Here is an 18,350-nt window from a genome sequence, read left to right on the forward strand (position 1 = left end):
CCTGGGTATCTGTAATGAAAATGTGTTTTGTTTGGTGCTCATATTGAGCCTGTGTATTATCTGGATCTCAAGTTGATTCATGTAGGAACCTGGGGTCACCAGGCCCTAAGGGCGGTAACGTGGCGCGAGCCGGTCGGGCAACCAGAGGGCTATGTGTTAAGCAACCATAAACCACACGCTTCTCATGGACTAGAGTCACACACAATAAGGGACACCACACCGTTTAAATTATGCAAATACTTCAAGTTTATCCAAGTATAGCTGGTCAGTTGCAGTTCAAGAGATAACAGTGTCATGCATGAGTTGTAATACAGACATTAAGCATACACAGGCCATACATGAGAGATGAATGCAGTTCCTAATCTAGACATGCGGTTCATGGATATGGCTAGGCACAGATGATTCTAGCGCTGCGCGCGTTAAGCAAGGTTTCTCTGAACGGGGCATCTAGCACAGAACAATACTCGTGATGGGTGACACTAGATACTTCAACACGGAGCCTGTAGAACGAAGCGCTCCTTGTAATCATTGACACGTAACCCTTTGAAGTAGAGCATATAAACTAAGCGCTACTCGTAGTCACGGACAGGCACTACGATCGAGCAGAGCACATGAAGCAACGCGCTTCTCGTGATCACGGGCATGTAATACGTTCAGGCCAAACATATGAAGCAATGCGCTTCTCGTAATCACAGGCATATAATACTTTCAGGCAAAACATATAAAGCAATGCGCTTCTCGTAATCACGGGCATGTAATACTTTCAGGTAAAGCATATAAAGTAATGCGCTTCTCGTAATCACGGGCATGTAATACTTTCAGGTAAAGCATATAAAGTAATGTGCTTCTCGTAATCACGTGCATGTAATACTTTCAGGTAAAGCATATAAAGTAATGTGTTTCTCGTATTCCTTGGCATGTAAGTTACTTTCGAGCAGAGCATATAACACAGTGCGCTACTCGCATTCCTTGGCATGTAAGTTACTTTCGAGCAGAGCATATAACACAGTGCGCTACTCGCATTCCTTGGCATGTAATTTACTTTCGAGCAGAGCATATAACACAGTGCGCTACTCGCAGTCCCGGTCTCTCCGGTTGGGGAAGCAGGGTCGGTGGCGTGAAGCGCCACACGAGGGTAATGTCAGTCAGTTCTTTGGGCGGCTTCCAGTGGTGAGGGTGACCGGACTTGAGGAGCGGGTCCCTATGCTCCGGTGCAGTTCACAGAGCACCGCGCTCAGTATTACAGAAGGGGGGACACGGACAGGATCCCTCCGCGGGGTCTCTCCGTCGCGCAGGCAGGGGAGGGGACTCCCACGGAGGGGACAACCCGGGCCAAGTGTGGTGTGGTTTCCTGACCAGCAGGGGGCGCACCAGGGGGGATCTCGGCCTCCGGGCTTACCTCCGTCTCGGCGTCAGCAGGCGTCCGTCCTCACAACGTTGGGGGAACTCGGCCCCGACCTTGCGCACCTCCTCACACGGCTGCGACGGCAGCGACGGGGCCCCGGACTTCACCTGGGCCTCGCGACACAGCAGGGCACTCCTCCAGGCCGCGGCGGTGAGCGCGCTGGCTTCGTCGTCGCAGGGGGGGTGCTCAAATTAAGGATGGGGGTTAAACTGCTTAGCGGAGCACGCTGCCGGGGGTCCCAGACCAGGGCAGGGAGCGCGGGGGTCACAGCGCTAGTACCTGGTCGATCCCCGGTGACTTGGCAATCGGCTTAGTATTTTGTTCAATAGGGTAGCTTGGACACGCAGTCTCAGCTCTGGCATTCAAGGCTTACAGCTCGCTCTTGTCATGCAGTCTCAGTTCTTAAAGTTAGGTTTCAGTTCTCAGTTGACAGATGCAGTCTTTTGGCGCAGATGTATCTGGCGCCCTTAAGGGGTTCTGTTACAGGGGTAGGGATGGAGAGGGCGACTAGGTCCTTCCTAGTCAGGTTGGCAGAGAGTCTCTGGGTCCTCCTACTACTGGGCAAGATCAGTGGGATTCACAGGGCACCTCACTCACTTAAGAGGCAGTACCTAAATCCTGTCACTCTCAGAGGCATAAGTCCCTGGCTAGGCCCTACCGCCTACACTCCTGGTGGATTCTTCCAGCTCTGCTTCACCCCAATGGCCAACTCACCACAAAAGTTTCCCTCCCACCCTTAAGTAGCCCTAGGTCAGGTGACCGCTAGCCAAGGCGGCAAAAGTAAAACCCCACCTCCCTTCTAGAAGGTACCAGCATCTTCCAGGAGCTTCCCCACTCTACCTATGGGACAAAAGGGCGGGCTGGTGTCGCAACATTGTTGTGGGTCCCAGCCAGCTCCTGGCAGCTAGGGTGCTACTATGAAAAACGACCACCCTGCAGTAGCAGGGGTCTGTGGCAGCCATCTTGGGCGAAGTAAGCACCTGCACCTTAACATTACAAAAACGAAAAAAATGAGGGAAAAAGGGCCAAGTCCAACAATTCATGTTATGGGTTCCAGCCTTATTCCATTAATCTGACTTCAAGCTATAATGCCCGACTCCATTTTAAGTATGCTGCGACTCCATTTTCTGCATTTCTGCAAAATTATCAACATGTCTGCCTTTGACGCAGATGTCGTCTGTGAAAGTTTCAAGTCATTTACATATGGACATCAACAAAACCACTGATGCAACATCAGTCTGGAACAAGTGCCTTGGTATCTCAGATTCTATGCCAAACATAGAACTATTGTCAAAATAGTGCAGTCTGATTTGTCATACTTTTACCTTATATGTTTAATGGAACGAATCCTAAACTAGCATCTTTATGCTTATTGGTCATATCAAAATTCCTAAGGTGACATTGCAAATTCCATCTCAGATAAGATACAATATAAGAGGACTACCACTTGACTACCTGTCGAGATAGGTCCTTTGGGCCCAAATATCACAAGCTAGATACTGCCAGACAAGGAGACGATCCTGCCTGCCAGAAATGCTGCCGCTGTATTGCTCTTTTTAATAAAAGCTGATGCCGAGCCCTGGAGGAGTAGATGCTGATGCTGAACGCGTGTTTGCCTTTTGCTGGTAAAACATTCTTCCTCACTCCTGATCAGTGGCGGCTCATCCGTAAAGGCAGAGGAGTGTTGCCCAACTGCTCTTTGACCAGTGCAAAAAAGAAAAAAAAATGATAAGACGTTATTATCATTTTATTTTTCTATGCCGGACTCCGAGCCAGGTCGGGCTGGGCTGGCCAGAGCAGGGGGAGCAGTGGTTTGCATGACGGTTAGGCCAGCCTTCTAGGGCCGGCCAAACCGTCATGCGCACTTAGCATGTTATCCACCTGGCAGTTTTGCTCAGCCGGGTGTAGAACAGGCCCAGGCACTACCTGAGAGGAAAAACAGGCTGCTCAGACCAATCCTGATGCTGCTGATGCAGCGTTGTGATTGGCCGGGAGAGCCTGGGTGCTTCCGGTGCTGCTAGTTTCTAGTGAGGATTGAGGAGAGGTGGCAGTGGCTTTCGAAGGTACGTTTATTTTATTTTTATATTCCCCCCCTGCACACCACCCCCGTTCCGAGGCAGCCGCCACTGCTCCTGAAATTTATAGCAGTGTGCTATAAACAAGGTATGCAGGGCGCCCATTATCCCTAAGAAAATCTAGCTGCGAGTTATTCTATTTCCCATGCTCTCCTAGTGTAGCATATAGAAGTAGGTTTTAGGGTGTTAGATTTTTAGATGACATTTTAACCATGTTAGAAATGTGTGTTTTATTTTTGTCGTTTGCAACATAAATCTGTGCCATTTTAATTGTATTCTGCGTAGTTATTTTAAATGTGTTGACCAACAGGGTTCACCTGTTGAAATAAATGCCTTTTTTATTTCAAGTATCTTTTTCTTAGCGTGTGTATGTATGGTTGGAAGAGAGAGAAATAAGTTTGTTTCGGTGTCCCTGGATTTCTGTTTTAGAGACTGATGATAAATCAAATGCCATTTCATCTGTGTATTGGAGGGAGTTATGCGGGGTTACAAATACCTGTTTCTCACATTCAAGTGTGGTGCATTGAATTAAGTTAACTAGTGTCATCCGTGGGTGTAAGAGCAAACCTTGTAGAGCTGAGCCAGAGACTCAGTTTATGCCACAAATTCTGGTTCTCCTCCTGTGTTTCTGCACAATTTCAGGTCATGAATCTGGGCCTGGTTTACTTTCTCTTGCTGCATGGTTTGTTGTAGCAGAACATGGACCTGGCATTGCATGATAAAGTGGCCTAGAGGTGCGGCATCCATGGTAGTGTACTGCGGAGTGAAAGAGTAAGCTACTGTAATCCACCTGTGAGAGCTTCACCGGTCTATCTGTTTCTATAGGTCTAGCCCTTTGTGCAGGTGTGTGTAAGATTTTATCTTCCGCTCAAACAGTGCATCTGCTGTGTTTTTTTTGCATTATTGTGTTTGTTTGAGTGTTTTGTATTGTTTACAGCTTTTCTTTCATTCACTACTCTTTTAGGACTTTTTACTGCCTTCGTTTGACAGGAGGGTTGTTTACGGTGATATTTCCACAAATTTTTAATGACTTCTTATACTTTTTGGAGTTATTTGCAACGTGTTATTTTTCGCTTGCAGTACTTGTGGACCACAGACCTGCTATATTTAATTTATGTGATGAATATTGCAAGAATTTAACTCTTGATCAGACGATTCTGTAAATTCATGCGCTAATTACCTTGGCAGGCAATTATAATTACATTCATATTCCAGGCAATACTGTCCCTAATGTGAAATCAAAGATTCAGCTAGAGACACATTCTGCATTAAGTGGTTAAAGGAAAAAGCACGTTCTTATATTGTTTCAAGATCTTTGTTAAAGGTTTTTTCAGCTACAAGCCTGGGAGTTTAGAGATTTGACAAAAGGAATGGAAGTCCTTACAAGACTGAGGAAAGCTGTATAACCCGGTTTGCATGGCCTGCACGGTGCTGTTCGACGAGTGGACTCGAGACACTAAGTTCACTGGATGTTTTCTGTGATTTTGGGGGATGTTCAGCAGAAGAACCCTGAATACTCAGAGCTGTACCCTTGCCTTTAGTAGAGCAAAGCCTTTTTACCCATGAAACTGTGCTGTTCCAGACAACTGGGGCCCTCATGCTAGCTACACACTCTACCAACATCTGGAAGAGAAGGATGTTGCATATGTGTCTTGCTACCAAAAGCTGGACGTGGTGAAAGGTATTCTCTGGTGGACACTAGGGGTATATACTCATGCTATGCTTCCTGCCTCATCTCTGCCACATCCCTAGCCTTCCTTCCGTTGTGCCTGATGTCATCTATCAACAAGGGGACCTGTGACTGCAGGGTCTGGTTTCTGTGGACAGGAATCCTTACAGCCTGTCTTCTTTCTGCTTCTGCCTTAACAGAAAGCTCGGCAAAAAAGAAGCAAGGCCATGATGGGGCACTCCATCATGACTGGAGTATTCAAATTATGATCTGAGTTTGTGAACGCCTGAAAACAAATATCATTTTAACAACTGAACATTTCAAGGTGTGAAGTTAGTAGCAGTTTTTGCTGATGCTGGGAGGCAATCTTTTCCTGTACAGTTTAGCAGTAGAACTACTCGAAGCAGTATTGCTTTAAACTGCTTAGCTTGGCAGACCATATATGTTTTTGATGTAAAACTTATTTTGACATTGTTAGGGCACAAACCCAGTGTTTTGTTTACCCATTCTAATGGTAGTCTTTTCGGGACTCAGAGTTTGACCTGCCTGTCACTGCATACGTGGGCGATGAGCATTTAACTATTTGTGCCAGCTTACTGGCAACAAACAGAAGTCGTGGATATTCGAAGCTGTTCTGAAAAGCAGAATGTATTTTTCTCTCCTAAGCCAATGGGTTAACTGTTCAGCAGAGGGCCCTCTTGCGGTTCATGCCCCCCATTTCTAAGCCTCATATCTGAATCTTTGCTCCTCAAGTTTTGTCCCTAATCATTGGAGGCACTAGTGTGTTTGTGAGAGGTGTAAGTGTTTGTGAGAGGTATAATTTACCTCTCTGAAATTGGAACGGGGTCATTATCATGAAAGACTTCCAGGAACTTCAGCCATTGAGACCAAGGAATAATCCCATTAACTATATTGGCTATGGCTCCATTGAGTGGGTGCGAATGAGATGTTGTCTGTAGCAGTATCTCTTTAATGCGGGACCGACAACTTCCAATATTGACCTCTACATCTTTCTTGAAATCAGCTCTCGCAGTAATTCATTTTGGAATATTTCTCTTTATTTCACTTGAATATGTAAAGATCAACCCCCCTAGTGCCTGCCTATAGCCGTAGGTTCTGTTGCTCTTCAGAAACATGTTTTTGGCAGGGAAAAGTGCCCAGCCTTGTTTGGCCTGGTGTTTGTGTTCCTCTGGACACGCCTTTCCTCCTGGAATTATTTCGTTCTTCAGGAGGTGACTTTGGCGTTTTTTTGTGTTGGAGGTTTTGATTCTACTGCAAACAAGCCTGCGAAACAACTGGACCTGTTTGTTGCCTCAACAAGAACACCTGACTGTTGGCAGCATCACATTACTCATATTTTCCCTGCCTAGTAGAAAGGTATGCTTGGTGGGCACGTCTTGACGTCACGGGATCTTTGGGGATGCAGAGGATGTGCAGCGACGTGACAAGTATAGTCTTTAAAGGTCATGACCCTCCAAGCAACATTTGAGTGGAAATATTGGGTCAAAGATAGGCGGTCGCTGCAGATCTCTAGGGCATATAAAATAATATTAAAGTAAAAAGAAAGCTTAGTGTTTTACATTTACTCACATAAAAGAATCAGTACGTATCATTTCTTTTATTTACTACCTACTGCCTTTTGTAGCCCCCGTTATATCATAAGTAAGTTGCTTTGAACCATACAGTTTGCTTAAGTTGGGAGTATCTGCTGTTATACTCCTTATAACAGCCTCTGTAATACTACATGGCAATACTAACCCGGAAAACACTGATACTACAGGGTTTGCCTTTTCCCTGGTGCATTATTGACTCCCTAATCCACAGATTAAAATGGGGATTACGCAGCAATACTAAACGTTTTGCCCCTGGTCTGAGTCTCAAAATCCATAATCTTGCAATTTTTTCCAGCACAATTTTTGCCAGTTTATAGTTGAAGAAATCTGTGTGAGGGAAAAACGCCACGTCATTGCGTACCACGTGGAAATCCGATTCAGGCCAAACATCTTTTTGTTTCTAGTTCTGAATTACAAGGCTCTTAGACCTCCTCTAGGAATAGAATATGATGAACCGCTTATGAGTCCCTAAAATGAACTGATCCAAGTGGTAACTCACCTCTCACCCTGTACTTTAGAATCTCTGGTGCCTTCCTGTAGAGTCATATATTAGATTCATGCAAGTTGTAAAATTTCCAGCAGATGTCCTGCCATATGTTTTGCACATCTACACTACAATTCACTAATTAAACCACTGTGCTGCAAAAAGTTTAGCGCTCCACTCCTGGCTCTGTATGCATCCTCTTTGACCAAGTGCACAACTGAGATACTTACAGGCTTTTTTATGAGACCAATGTAACTGCTCCTGATACTTTGCCTACTCCAGATTGTCAGCCATCAGAATTATTAGTTTGCGTGCCCCTCTATGCCAACAATTGGGTGATCCTCTGTGTGTTGAAAACGCATTTTATTGCAATAAAAAAAAAAAGAAAGATTTTCAAATAGGTACATGCTTACTTTGTTTGTTGACATGGTCCTGCTAGACTGACACCCAAACACTCCTGTAATGGAATAACAGATTCAACTTGTCTTTTTTGCAGCTCAATATGACGGTGAGACACCAGATGCACAATCTCAAGGAGAAGATAAGCCTGCTTAAGCAATCACTTCTGAGGGCTGTGTCCATGCACCACATGTATCCTTTACAACAAAAAAATAAATATATATATATATATATATATATATATATGCCACAGTTTGCATGTTTGTTTGTTTGGTCCAGTAGAGGGCACTTTGAGCTCCCTGTTTTTTTAGTTATTTTGTTTTCTAGGTCAGGCTTGACAGCACAAATATCTCCTGATCATGATTTGATCAACAGAAGAAGAGCTTTCAGAACTACTACTGATGGAGGAGCATTTGTTTCACCCTCATGCTAATTATTGATGAGTACACAATTTGGCTGGGCAGAAGTTGTATGCTTCCATTGAAAAATAGTGTTTGTATTGCACTTTTTACCTGGTGGAGCAGCTTATACTCAATACAACAGGGCGTTGCTATTTATGGTTGCAAGCCAATGATCAAGGTTATGGGCCTGGTCTGTTTAGAATCGAGGCTATAGGACTGATCTGTTTATTATGCAAAGTTAAAACAGAGGCAGTAAGTCTGAACTATTGCTTGTGAAAAGTGTACTTTGAAGTCAATAGGTATTAAAGGGTAGATTGTTTTTACTCTATATTAAAGCCTATGATGATCTATTTTCAAATATGTAATCTCATGGGTTACCACTGCAGGCAAGGCTTTGTTGTGTTTATGCCTATGACAAACCATGAAGATATAAGATTTGGACTGTGATAGTCCTCGCTAGGCTCTCTTTGGAGCCAGATAGTTGACTTGTGGAAAGTCCATGCTCAGTACAGTAGGCTTAGTTGGATTTGGTAACAAGCCCGTGCTAAAGTCTGTAGGCCTGACTGGTTCACTGAGAAAGGTTATGTCTTGTGCTTTAGGTCTGAAAAGTTATTTATAAAAAAAAGTTTGAGGACCGCAGAAGCTTGGCTTATTTATTGTGAAAAACTTTTGTTAAAACCTTTAATGGCTGATTGTTATTACACAATGTGTTACAAGTTGCGCTCAGGTGGTCTTTCCAAAAAATCTCACTGATTGTATACTTCTTGAAAGTGCTGCATTGACTTAGACTGCTTCCACTGTCAGACTACCTCAGCGTTTACAACTCCTGTATTAATAAATTGCACACTAATATATAATTTCTGCAGACAAGTCTTTCAAGCAATTAGCAAATGTCTTGCAATTACTATCTCTCCCTGTGCAAATCTCTTGCTATTGAGGTGTTCTACACAAGCCCCTCAGAAATATACTGGGATGGTATTTGCAACCATTAATTTGGCCAGACTACAGATTGCTAAATCATAGCCATATCGAAATTGGTGGAGTATGCGGAAATTGTGGTATCCATATATAGATTTATGTGAACTTGAAATGTCAATCATGCAAAATGATAATGATTGCCACCATTTAAGTGTAACCTGGGAGCAATTAATGTTATATATACATTCACTTTCTCTAAATGCTTTCCCTTTTGTATGTTAAATACTTACTGTGTTTCTTATGTTATTAATCGTTACCTGTTGGATAATACGTATTGAATAGATTATCATGGTAGGCAAGGGTTTTGCTGTTCTTCACCACCTTTAGAAAACCCCTACGGGTAGAAGATTTTCATTGTGATATTCTTTGTTAGGTAATTTTGAAAGGAATGTGTGTTTTTACCAAATCTATGTAATTTTGTACCTCTTTGTCATTTTATAACTGCATGCCTGATAGTTGCCAGGTTATGCACAATTTGGTGGGCAGGCGTTGGTTATGGTGAAAAGCCAATTGTTAAGGTTATTGGCCTTATTGATTACTTAAATACTGAGAAAAATGTTATGTCAGGATCCATAGGCTTAACCTGTTTGTTATGAAAAAGTATGACCAGGCCCGTTGGCCTGAGTTACTTAATGTGAAAAGAATGTGACCACGGCAATACGCTCTTCAAGATGTAATGTTATTACACAGTGCTAATGCCAGGATGCACACATTTTGTTAATGGAATCTTACAGATAATTGTAGTAGGCAAGGGTTTAGATTTTGGAGACCGGCTCAAACAAATTGTGTGTATAGACGTTTTGCACTAGGAGAAGGCGAGGGAAAAAGAGAGAGGACGTAAAGGTAAAAAGGCTTTGAGGCGGTATAAGGTTAAAGTAACGAAAGGAAGAAGACACTACAGAGAGAAGAGTGAGATATCAAGAGGAGGATGTATGTTTGAGAGAGACAAAGAGGGATAAAAGAGACATAAATCCGACTGCGACATAGACAAGTGAAAAATGACAGTTAAGGGAAAAGGAGAAGAGGGAGAAAAATGAAATAAAGTGGGAAAAGAGACTAAACAAGTGAGAAAAGAGATCAGTGAGAGAGGGGAAAACATGTTATAAGGAAATCAGTGAGAAAGACACCGTTAAGATAGAAGGGGTGAACAAGAGTCAACAACAGCTGGGAGAGACGTGACAACAGCTGAGAAAGACGTGACAGCTAGAAGTGTTAGACAGATCACAAACAGCTGAGGGATGAGTGACAGCGTGTCTGAAGTCATATGACATCACTTCCTGTGATGTCATTGGGGTCAAAATTTATGATGTCACTTTCGTTACCCCAGGCAATTTGGTGAATCCGTGCTTTTTTGATTATATTCACCCAACTCCCAAACTGAGCACACCTTTTGACTATGCAAAAGGCCTGGCCTGTGGCCAAGCCCTGAGCGTCGACCCAGCGGTCAGCCAACCCTGCTGTGCACATCCTTTGGCCATGTGGAGTGTGGGCTTGGCCCCAGGCGAACCTCCCACCCGCAACCAATTGCCTCCGCACATGCACTTTGGTTGTGCACAGTGGGGGTTGGGGACAGGACTAGCATGTGGCCAGGCCCTGCTGCCAATCAAACAATGGAGGATAACACCACATCTCACAGACTTTGCTATTGAGCAGCATGGAGTTGGGGCTTTAGGGTAGTCGTCTTCTACCATTGGTCCATATGAATACCATTCACACTCTGCTTCCATCCATGACCGCGTTCCACATGATGCAGTATGGCAGTCCCCTTCAGCCATTGGCATTTTTTGCCCCATGAGTAATGGCATATACACATCTGCCTGAAAAAGGGGAGGTTTCAGTGCCAAATATAGTTGGCCAGTCTTTTATTTTTCCATTTTCATTTCTTTCATTTTTCTCATTTTGCTGAAATCTTTTAGAGCATACTACACCTCCACAGACGGTCTTCACAGACTGCTTGCTTGTTGCTAATTAAATCTGCTTTGCACAGCATCCTATGCGTCAATTGTCTATAAAGTAGGTGCCCATCATGGAACGGTATTATCCATAGTGCTTCGTTTTTACCATTCAAATGAACAACATGTTGGTTCTAAATGGGGCTGCCTTTCTTTAACTATAAAACAACAATGCATGATGTACTAAGCCATTGCAAGAGGCCACCAACTGCCGTGTTGAATTTTATTGCTTGTTGCAGGCATATACTCGCCATGTTTTAGTTGGCAATATGTTTTCTTTTTTTCCATTTTTTTTTATTTATCTGGTATATATTGTTGAGGATGTGTCAGTCATTTATTGTTCAATGTAAGGACGTGAATGAATGTAAGAAAGAGTCAATAGTTTGATGAATGAATGCATGAGAGCAAGATGAGTAACTGGTTGCATGTATTAGTGACTTACTGAATACCTAAACCCATCAATGACGGACGTGCAACATTCATTTATATGACAGAACTACTGGCATCGCCAATGCTTGTTAATTGATTTCTTTTTTTCTCTGGTCGACTAAATGCATGGTGGTTGATGAATGGTGGGTTTGTTAAATATTTGCATAACGAATACCAAACATTTCAAAGTAAACACTGGCAAAGTTAAAGGCACTTGGGAAGCAGATATGGGAAGCATATAAAGACGTGTTTAGGGGCAGGACTAAAGCATTCTTCAGGAAGCAATATCAGGTATGCTATTTAATGGGTCATCCTAGATATGAAAGCAGGCTGCCTAGAAAAAGAATATGTAACAGTGAAAGACGCATCCATATTTCTCCAATTAGAGATCACAACACATGAGCCTCACCATGTGACCATGGAAACAGCCTGGGCCAACTGGCAGGCCACACAACACCAAGTTTATGAATTCGATGACCAGGCTGGCAAGCTGCTATACTAGTTAGCATGTCGTGTCACAACTGCTTGACTCATAATGGAAATAGCTAACCCTAAGCCCATATGGCCTCACAAGCAAACTATATCAGCTGCCTGTCCTAATTTTGTCTCAGACTGCGAGGGACCTCCTGGATGCACCCCAAACAGAAAAATAAAATTAACAGATGCCCTGAAACAGACACAGACCACCAAGACACCCAGCCCAGATAGTCTCCCAGTAGACTTTTTTTAATTGACAGGCCTTCCTCTTGGTCCTGCATCTACTGACATTGTTTAAAGAAGCTGCTCCATTGGGATTATTGTCACATGATCTCCGGGGCATGAGTATATCTGTGATTTTGACACCAGGTCGTCCTCCAGACCATTAGCAGTCATATAAGCTCACCCGACTGATAAATAATGAAATACAACTTTTAGCAAAAGTTTCAGCAAACAGGCTAAACAATGCAGTAAGATCAAAATTGCTTTGTTATGGAGAGGTACTCTGCTTTGTCTACGCCAGGCCCAATTGGCCAAGTGCTCGGAGATGCTAGTGACTTGCGCACTATTGTTAAACGTCTTTGGAATACTGTTTGACTCCATACAGTGTCAGATCCTTTGGCAGATCCTATAGAAAATGGGCTCTGGTCCCCTGCTTCTACTACCTGCTCTTTGTCACAATCCCTGGGCACAATGGAGAGCCATTCCCTATTGAATGAGGTACGAGACCGGGCTGTCCTCTCTCCCAACTCTTGTTCGCCATGGCAATAGAATCCCTTTCCATTTGAATTAGGGAGGATGGCCCTAAACAAGGATTTTTCTGGGATGAGAGCGCAGTCGGGGAGGTTTTCCTATATGTGGATGATATGTTGCTCTTTCTTCGTCATACCAGATAGGCAGAAGATCGCTTCAAACATATGTTAGACATCTGCGGTCAGGCATCTAGACTGGTGGTAAACTTGGACAAATAAATCATCTTTCCAGTAAATGGGAAAGTACTGAAAGGGGGGTTGGAATTTACCACTGAAACTGTCCACTGACCATTAAATATATCTTGGCATTCACTTATCATCAGACCCTGTAGTCTGTTGTGACCTAAACCGAATCCATGGATCACAAAATCTTGTACAGACTTGAAAACATGAGACACTCTTCCTATTAATAATCTGATTCGGATTGCCATCTATGTAAAATGCTCATCTGCCCCAAAATTGTTATTATAATTACAATTGCACATGAGATCTAGCAACATTTTTCAACACAATCAGGAACATGTATATGAGGTTAATTTGGGTGGGGAAGACTGTGACGATCTTTATCTAGTAATTTTACAGTGGGGGGTCTCAGCATGACCGATATACACCTATACTTCTGCCCATCTCTGCTCATTTTAATCAATGAGTGGATATTTGGGAACAGTGACGATCAGTCAATTGGCGGCAAGCTATCATTTTTAGCAGGCCTAGCTTTGAGATCCAGTCTATACATATGACGAAATTTCCAGGCTCCTTTCCAGAGCCCACAAAAACGGTCCATGGGTGCTGGCAAAATGCCTTGAGATGGATGGGAGTACGGGAGACAATAACACACGACCCAGAGTATGGTACAATACTCAAACAGGCGTCAATGAAAGAAGTATTCAAATAATGGGCTTTTATTGGCATCTCAAAAGAACATGACATTTTGGCCACCAATCACCTTAAATCTTTTGAACCGCTCATAAAGAAATCCACAATTCACCTCTCTCAGTTCTATGCAGATATATTGGCAACTATGACTTGCATTTAACCAATACAAAACTAAGATGTCCTCCCTTGTAGAGTTTCCCTCCCTGGAATCTAAGGTGACGACTAAAGCACTGGGGGAGTACGGCATATCCCAGATCTACCACTTCCTTACAGTCCATGCACCAGACGAGGTTATTCGACTCTGACAGGTTTGGCAACAAGGCACTGGCCCAAGCGACATTGAAGATTGGGTGAAGGCCGAAATAGCACCCCAAGAGCTGGCTCTTTCAGCTAGCCTATGCCTCATTCAGATTAAATACACAGGAGCCACTTCTCCCTCTGTAGCTAAATAAATCTGGATTGATTACCTCCCCCACCTGCCCACAATGTGAGACTCAACAAACATAGGTTCCAGATGGTCTGGCAGTATCCTAAATGTTATCGGCCATGAATAGTTACAGCACTATTGCATACTTTTGAGTCCCTGGCTAAGATTAATCCCAGTTATGCTTGCCCGTAGCGATGGGGGACTGGAATGACTCCGGACACGCTCACACCTTGCTGGAGATAGGCTTCATGCTTGCCAAAAGTGAAATTGCACAGAAAAGGAAATCTACCTTCTCCCAACCACGGGTGACTGTATGAGAGGCACGGATCAGTGTGGAATGCCCCAGAAGGCAGTGGTCAAGCTAGGGATTCCCCAATAAACATGAGAAGATGTGGGTTCCCTGGTGGAGGCAACCAAAGTTCAGTTTGAGGGGCATCCTTGGGATGCACTACTGTGAGATGACGCTTACACAGACTAGGATATACTCCATTAGCGTTTTCATAGAATGACTTTATTGTTAATACATAACCGTGTTTTTCTTTGTGTTTGTAAATCTAAAACAATAAAATATGTTCATGCAGAAAAGAGATCCTCCTATAGGTTTTATTTTCCGAATTTGGTACTGATTGGTCAAGAGAGGGAGGGGAGTCTTGTACTACAATAATGCAGTCGTTCATCTATAGTAATCTAGCATTTCAGGATTTTATTTCGGTGCCTTGCAATGAGGGACACATTTGAACATTTCAGGAAAAACAAGGATAACACATTGTTTACTCCATAACAGCTTGTTTTGCCCACGCTGATATTCTGATAACAGTAGCAGGTGCACACGTTGCCTGCGGGTGTTATGCCGACACTGAAGTCAGCATTGACTGGGTAGGGTCACAGGACCAGAAAACTACACTCAGTTCTTATTTATGTATATTCAGTGATACAAACATTTTTCATACTTTCTCCACGGCCTGGCGCTAAGACATGCTAAGTCGAAGGGGCCTACTACCTTATTTCACACTTTATCCTGTTCATCAAGTTGGTTTTTGAGACTGCCTAAATCCAGGGGGCTCTCAATGCCGGAAGAGCACCGACAGCAGAGGTAACAAGCATTGAAAATGCAATAGGTCTCGCCTTTGATTAAGTTAATGCCATTTGCTTTGCTAATGGTATTCAGGCCCGGACTGGCCGTAGCGGGAACCGGGCAATCCCCCGGTGCGCCGCACGGGTGGGGCCGGTTTTGGGCCCCTGGGGGCTGTTTTTGTTACAGGGCCGTTTTTGCAGCAGAGCTGCAAAATCGGCCCTGTAACAAAATCGGCCGAAAACCGGCCCTGGCAAAGAGCTCGGTGGCACCCCCAAGCCCCGGGGGGGCCGGCCGAGCACTTTGCCAGGGCCGGTTTTGGTTTCCAGTCCGGCCCTGATGGTATTGTATAGCCAAGCAAATGGCTTTAAGTTAATGAAAGGCGAGACCTGTTGCATTTTCAATGCTTGTTCCTACAATGGGATTAACAAGCATGATAGACTCTGAATTCCACATAAATATTGCTGTTGTAAGTAAAAACAAAAATCTAGATCCAAGCTCTAAAGAAATGGCTCTATGAATGCGTGTTCAATGTTTCTTTTGCTGCTGTTTGTTTGGCGTACACCAGACAGCTTGAGCTTTTGGCTATTTTTGCAAAGTTCAAAATATAGTTCAATTTTTTTGCATCAAACAGGCTTGAATGAGCCCAAAAAATATTAATAATTTCAAAGTTGCCCACAATAGGATGGGGGTGTATCATACACTGAGCCCCACAAATCCTTAAGTCATTGGGCACATAGGCCCAGATGTGTACGCGTCCACTGCATCCCGATTATAGGTGTTTTATTACTAAACCAGGGAACGAGGGCCCTTTTCCACTACTTGCTTTAGAGTCAATTGAACCCTTGCTGCGCAATGGGCACGAAAGACTTCATGAAGACTTCATGCTGTTAAGGTGTTTTACAAGGCAGGGGTCTGGTTGCCTTGGCGCTTCAGAAATCAAGGGGGGCTGTCGTTTACAGATGCAGTAAAATGCCATTGCAGACCAAAAGCTAATTTTCAAACCCCATAGAAGTGAGCTTGTAACTCAATACGGAAAAAAGGACCACAGTGAAAATCCATTTATTTCAAAAGGCAAGGCCTGCGTCTGGATTTACCCAGTCAATTACAAAATATTTGTTATTTATCTATTCCATTTACCAAGTGACACATAAAACACCAGGGGCGTTGCACTGAGATGCAACCAAACAGAGGAGACATTCCCGTGCATCACGCGGGAGGGGCTGCCAAAAATGGCGGCTGCGAGTACCAATCGAGCCCTTTTAACATACTAATGCAGGCTGTTTAATGTAGTCTGCGAACTCTCCAGGGATGTGTTGTGGGCCCCTCAAAGCCGCTCGGCTTCACAATGGCGCGACCCTACGAAAACATCTGGCCTTGGATGAAGGTCTCACAAAGCCTCCCATCTGGACAGCTTCCACTGAATCGGGAAGAATTTTGTCACTTTTGTGTTCCCGGCCTGTTCGGGGGTGTTTGTGCCCATAGTCCCGTATTGAAAAGCAATTCAGAGCTCCTAAAAAGGGACGCTGGGTCACCATATAGCTGATCTTAATGAAGGTACTAAAATGCAAAACACAAACGGAAATTAAGAAGGCAACAGAAGGTGGCTTTATCTCTCGAAACAAACCGATTTAAAACTTGGATGTCACGGTTGTTTTAGTATTTCAGCGGCCACACAACTCACTCGATGTTTCCTTTCTTTGCGATTTGCCTGAATAAATGGTGATAGGCGCTTGGTTGCTGTACTCGAGTGTGGTGACTCCCCAATCTGCTGCATCAACGTAAAATAATAACCGAGTGCATTTGAGTAATGGTAGCCACATTGCACTGCTCATATTTTTGGTGAAATGACTATACTAAACACTGTACCTCCGGCCAGCCCATGTGTTTGTCATTAGCTCTCCCCGCCTGCCCCAGGATTACCTCTCCTTGTCTGCCCTCCGCAACTTCAAACACCAGCGAAAAGCTTTCTCCTTAATGGAAAAAAAAGTGCCTACAATGACTAATGAAGGAGAGAGTATTGCGCCGCGAGTAACCAAATCCCAGGGGGCGTGGCTAAAAGGAGACAGGGTGGCAACAATCAGCGAGTGACATGCCTTCGGTGCAATTATTGCACTGCCTTTGGCATAATTCGGGAGGCAAAACAACGTGCACGAATCAAAACTGAAGGCGGAGCTGGGACGAGGCTTTTGTAATTGTATCGATTCCAAGAAGTTTCTGCATGGCAGAGCAGCGCATGCGCTGCTTTCGCCAGGCCGAGACCTAATAAACGAAGAAGAGACAACGAGCTGTCGGGAAGCTATCTCACATCTGGGTGAGATATGTTAGGGCCTGCAGAGGATTGTGCTGGGGCCTAGCAGAGAATTTATGAATATCCAACTAGGGGAAACAGCGTGTACCCGGGCCAGAGTACCTGCACTTCTATTTTTCCATTTCAAGCACTGCCTCACACATCTTTATTCAACTACCAGACACACCCCTTACACCTTTATCTTTTTCTGGCATGTTCCTGCTTTCTCTCTTTATGATGGTTTTCAGTCTTTCTGCTTCTTTCCCCCATCGGTTATTTTTCCCTCGCTTGCTCTCAGGGAATGTCCGATGTGGGCAAATAAGTGCCGGTGCCCAAAAATGAGTGTAGGTGGCCCTCACCGGCAACCAGCTGCTCAAATTAAGCACTATTTACCATGCAAACGATCCTGCCAACAGACCTGATTGAGGCAGGGACTCCAGGTTTTTCAAGCCAGTAATAGCTTTATTTTAGCTGTCTCCTGCCTAAAATTTCACCTGCATCATAGAAGTCAATTGTGAAGAATATAACCCCCCCCCCCCCGCCACCCCCATTATTTTTCTCATAATCTCACACTTTTCTGTTCTAAAATTTTGGCATGTGTGTGCAGGTAAATAGTTCTACATTTACCACACAGGTAATTGTTTTTAATCATATTTTTTCTGTTTAAAAAAATTGGTTTAGGTGCTTGTAGAGGTAAAGGGAGGTAAGGGTGATTTTAGGGTTCAGCAGTGGGTAGAGGTAAAAGGCAGTAGTGGTGATTTTTGGATTTATCGTTGGGTGGAAGTATTGGAGGTAAGAGTGATATTCGGGTTTAGGGATGAGTAGAGGTAAGGGAAGGTTCTAAGTAAAAAAATAAAGGTCTACACTGTAATGCACATCTTGTAAAGGTCAACGTGTGGTAGTACTTGTGTGGAAAAGGCATGGTTGTATTTGCATACATTGTAACATCATGCAGCCTCTAACAAGGGCTTGGTTAGGGTAAGGTGGAGCCAATGTGAGTTTCCAATAGCAGCAATATGGGCATCCACTGGTGCGGTCTGCTGAAGGTAGG

General features: G+C 43.9%; 1 protein-coding gene and 1 long non-coding RNA gene across 2 annotated transcripts in view; one reads left to right on the plus strand and one right to left on the minus strand.

Annotated features, from left to right (window-relative positions):
* Positions 1-18,350, plus strand: part of STX8 (syntaxin 8) — a 975,973-nt gene that overhangs the window by 120,686 nt on the left and 836,937 nt on the right. Inside the window, exon 3 of the mRNA XM_085616822.1 lies at positions 7,743-7,837. Within this exon, the coding sequence (XP_085472948.1) occupies positions 7,743-7,837 (95 nt within the window). The remainder of the gene's footprint in view (positions 1-7,742; positions 7,838-18,350) is intronic.
* The window catches only part of LOC146809960 (uncharacterized), a 112,418-nt gene that overhangs the window by 42,546 nt on the left and 51,522 nt on the right, over positions 1-18,350 (minus strand). The gene's annotated exons all lie outside the window — the stretch shown is intronic.

Source organism: Triturus cristatus, chromosome 7, assembly GCF_964204655.1.
Source record: "Triturus cristatus chromosome 7, aTriCri1.1, whole genome shotgun sequence".
Classification (NCBI taxonomy): Eukaryota; Metazoa; Chordata; class Amphibia; order Caudata; family Salamandridae; genus Triturus; species Triturus cristatus.